The sequence below is a fragment of the Carlito syrichta genome, unplaced genomic scaffold (genome assembly GCF_000164805.1).
Source record: "Carlito syrichta isolate Samal-C Ts95f unplaced genomic scaffold, Tarsius_syrichta-2.0.1 Scaffold309715, whole genome shotgun sequence".
NCBI lineage: Eukaryota > Metazoa > Chordata > Mammalia > Primates > Tarsiidae > Carlito > Carlito syrichta.
The window spans coordinates 121,527-124,640 of NW_007253811.1; the positions used below are offsets into that span (position 1 = coordinate 121,527).

A 3,114-nucleotide genomic window follows, 5' to 3' on the forward strand; every position below is an offset into this window, starting at 1 on the left:
TGGGCAACTTGACGAGACCTCATCTCTATAATAAATAAAAACTAGCCGGGTGTGGTAGCGCACGCCCGTAGTTCCAGTTACTTGGAAAGCTGAGGCAGAAGGATCACCGGAGCCCAGCAGGTCGAGGCTGCGGTGGCCCGGAGCGGCCACTGCACTCCAGTCTGGGTGACAGAGTGAGACTCCAACTCAAAAAAAAAAAAAAAGTAAAGAAAAGCTTAAACTTTACAGTTATCAGAGAAGTGCAAATTTTAAAGAGTGGCACAATGATTAAATGAGGACACCAAAATTGATAATGCTCACTGCTAGAGGTTGTGACAAAAAGGGTACTTCTATACACAGCTGAGAGCAGTAAACACTGGGAAACTTTGGGAAAACAACTTAGCAAAATAATCTGAGCACCATAAAAATTTTCTAATCCTCTGACCTGCTCCTGAGAATTTATCCTAGAAAAATACACAAAATGGAAAAAAGCTCTGCATACACATGCTAAAGGTAACAGTATCTCCAATGGTTCTCCCCTCCCCAAAAAGGAATAGGAGAATGTCTCCTGACAACAGGGAAATGAGAAAGCACCTTACAGTAAGTTAATGTCATGTCATATCATACAAATATTAAAAATTATAATTCTGAAAACTGTGCCAACATGGAAAATGTGATATGCAAATTTAAATGATTTTAAAATCAGTGTATAATATGATACCTGTGCTATTATTACAACATAAAAGATGTACACATATGAACAAGGAATGGACGAAAACACAAGACAATGAACAGAGGCAACGCGATGTGGTGCTAGGATTAAAGAGGATGCAGACAAGATTTGAATCTTACACTTAAAGGCCCTCCTTGTTCAAATATACAAAAACAAAAAGTGAACCACACAAATAGACAAAGCTTGTGCCTCGTTCCTCACTTAATCACACTCTTCTCAAATCAGTTAAAACTGAGCTCCTTTCAGGTAGCATTTGCTTCTTCCTTAGAAGGCTCCAACAGTTTCTTCTCTCTACTTTCTCCATTCTGGAAGCCTCAGAACACCTCTGCCGAGTGGCTAAAGCTACCTCAAGGCTTTCTCAGCTCATTTCTATGGGAGCTGGCGGCAACGGGAATGGGGAGGGAGGAGGGACAAAAACGAGCAGCACTCCCCAGGAAGGGAGGAGAAGGAAGAGTCGAATTAAGGAGAGGGGGTTCTAGACCATAACGTCCTACAGCTCACTGCTCCCAGTGCATGGGCCAAGACCTCGCATGGCCCCACGTGGGTGCAGATTACCTGTCTGCCCATCGGCACCCCATCCGCAAGAATAGACTTCTCCTTTATCCGTTAGGAACAGGCTGTGATCCTGACCACAGACGACCTGGCAGACAAACAGAAGAAACACTGCTGAGAAGGAATGGTGAGAGCCCAGGGTCCTAGTCTACGGAGTCTAAGCATCAGCACATTCCCTACTGCTCAGGAGGATGGTCCAAGCAGGCTGCTCCCTGCCTCCACATCTTTCTCAATCCACCGCACCCTGGCCATGTCTCCCACCACATTGAGCTGCTCTTACTAAAGTCCAGTGCCAGGTCGCCTAAGGAGCAAATGCAAGAGCTCTTCCAACCATCCCATCCCTGAGGAGCCCCTGTCTCCTCCATAACCCTTCTCCCCCTCTTCTTGTTTTTGAGAGAAAGGGTCTCATTCTCTGGTCCAGGCTGGATGGCACAGTGACAGCTCGCTTCAGTCTCCAGTACCTAGGTTCAAGCAATCCTCCTGTCTCAGCCTCTGGAGTAGCTGGATCACAGGCACTGGCCACCACGCCTGGCTGATGTTTTTTTTTAATCTGGTTAGACACAGGGTCTTGCTATGTTGCCCAGGCTGCCATCTCTCTCTCCTACTCTCTCGTAGCTTCCAGCCTGGATCATGAGCTCGGCCTCTACGTCACACCGCCCGGTGCTGGCATTGTTCTCCAGGATCTGTCCTCTCCCCTCTTCCCTCCTCACTCAAGCTACCCCAGGAGACTACATCCATTCCCAAGGCTTAACTGTCACCTCAGCACTGTGACCGAAGTTCCAATGATGTGCTGAGTTCCAGACTCATTTTTCTAGCTGCCTGATGAAAAGCACCATTTCTTGAACACCCATTATGCCAGGCATCGTGCTAAGTCAATAATCAAAACCACACAGGAAGAAACTGAATCTCAGAGAAGTCTGGCAGCTAGCGGAAAGTCGCTCAAGTGGAAGAGCAGGGACTTGATCTCACATTCCTGCGACTTTGAAGCCTGTGCAGGAAGCACGACCCTCTACTGCAACCTTAAAGCCAAACTCACTCCCTCCCTCCCCCTCATTTTCCCCATCCACCCAAGCCTACCTCTCCATAAAGCTCTCCGTCTAGGTGAAGAGCCAGTCTCTCCTAGGAGCACGCACTCATCTGCCCAGAGTCACACCCGACTCCCTCTAGCTCACTCCCTGACCTTGGTCAAGCCCCATCTCCCATCTCCTCCTTGCGTGTCTCTCCCACCTGCTCCTTTTCAGTTGGCCTCCCCTCCCCAATCCATGCTGTGTCCAAGACTCTCTTTCTACATGGATCATGATCCGGCTGTCACTCACCCTGCTTAGGCCCTCTGACAGCCCCTGACTGTCAAAAGACAAAGTCTAAACTCCTAGCAAGACAGACACAACCCTGCAGCGTTCACCCTCAGCCTGCCCCTAGACTGCTTCTCACCACTCCCCTGTAAGAATAACAACTCCACACTGCACACTCCCCGCACATCAACACTCAGGCTATTCCCTCCACTCTGCCAGAAAGCCTTTCCTATCACCCATCGACTTTCCAGTAAGTTCTTCTGCCGCCTCCTCCATGAAGCCTTCTCCCTTCCATCACACCCCTGGGAGACTTGACAATTCCCCTTTGAGTGCGCTCACAGCACTTTCCGTATACACTCACACAGGCATTTAGACAACTATTATAAGTACCTGCCATGTGCCAGGCCCTGTTCCAGGGATGAAGATAAAATCGTGAGCAAGATACAGCCTGCCTAGATCACCACGGCACTAATTACACTGTGACCTGGCTGGCTTTTGAGCCCGTTCTCCCACCAGATCATTATCCCCCCCAGACCTTTTTTTTTTTTTTTTTGAGTT

At 48.5% G+C, this 3,114-nt stretch overlaps 1 protein-coding gene across 1 annotated transcript in view; it reads right to left on the reverse strand.

Moving 5' to 3' along the window:
* RCC1L (RCC1 like) overlaps positions 1–3,114 on the reverse strand; it is a 35,330-nt gene that overhangs the window by 23,401 nt on the left and 8,815 nt on the right. Inside the window, exon 6 of the mRNA XM_021717365.1 lies at positions 1,268–1,352. Within this exon, the coding sequence (XP_021573040.1) occupies positions 1,268–1,352 (85 nt within the window). The remainder of the gene's footprint in view (positions 1–1,267; positions 1,353–3,114) is intronic.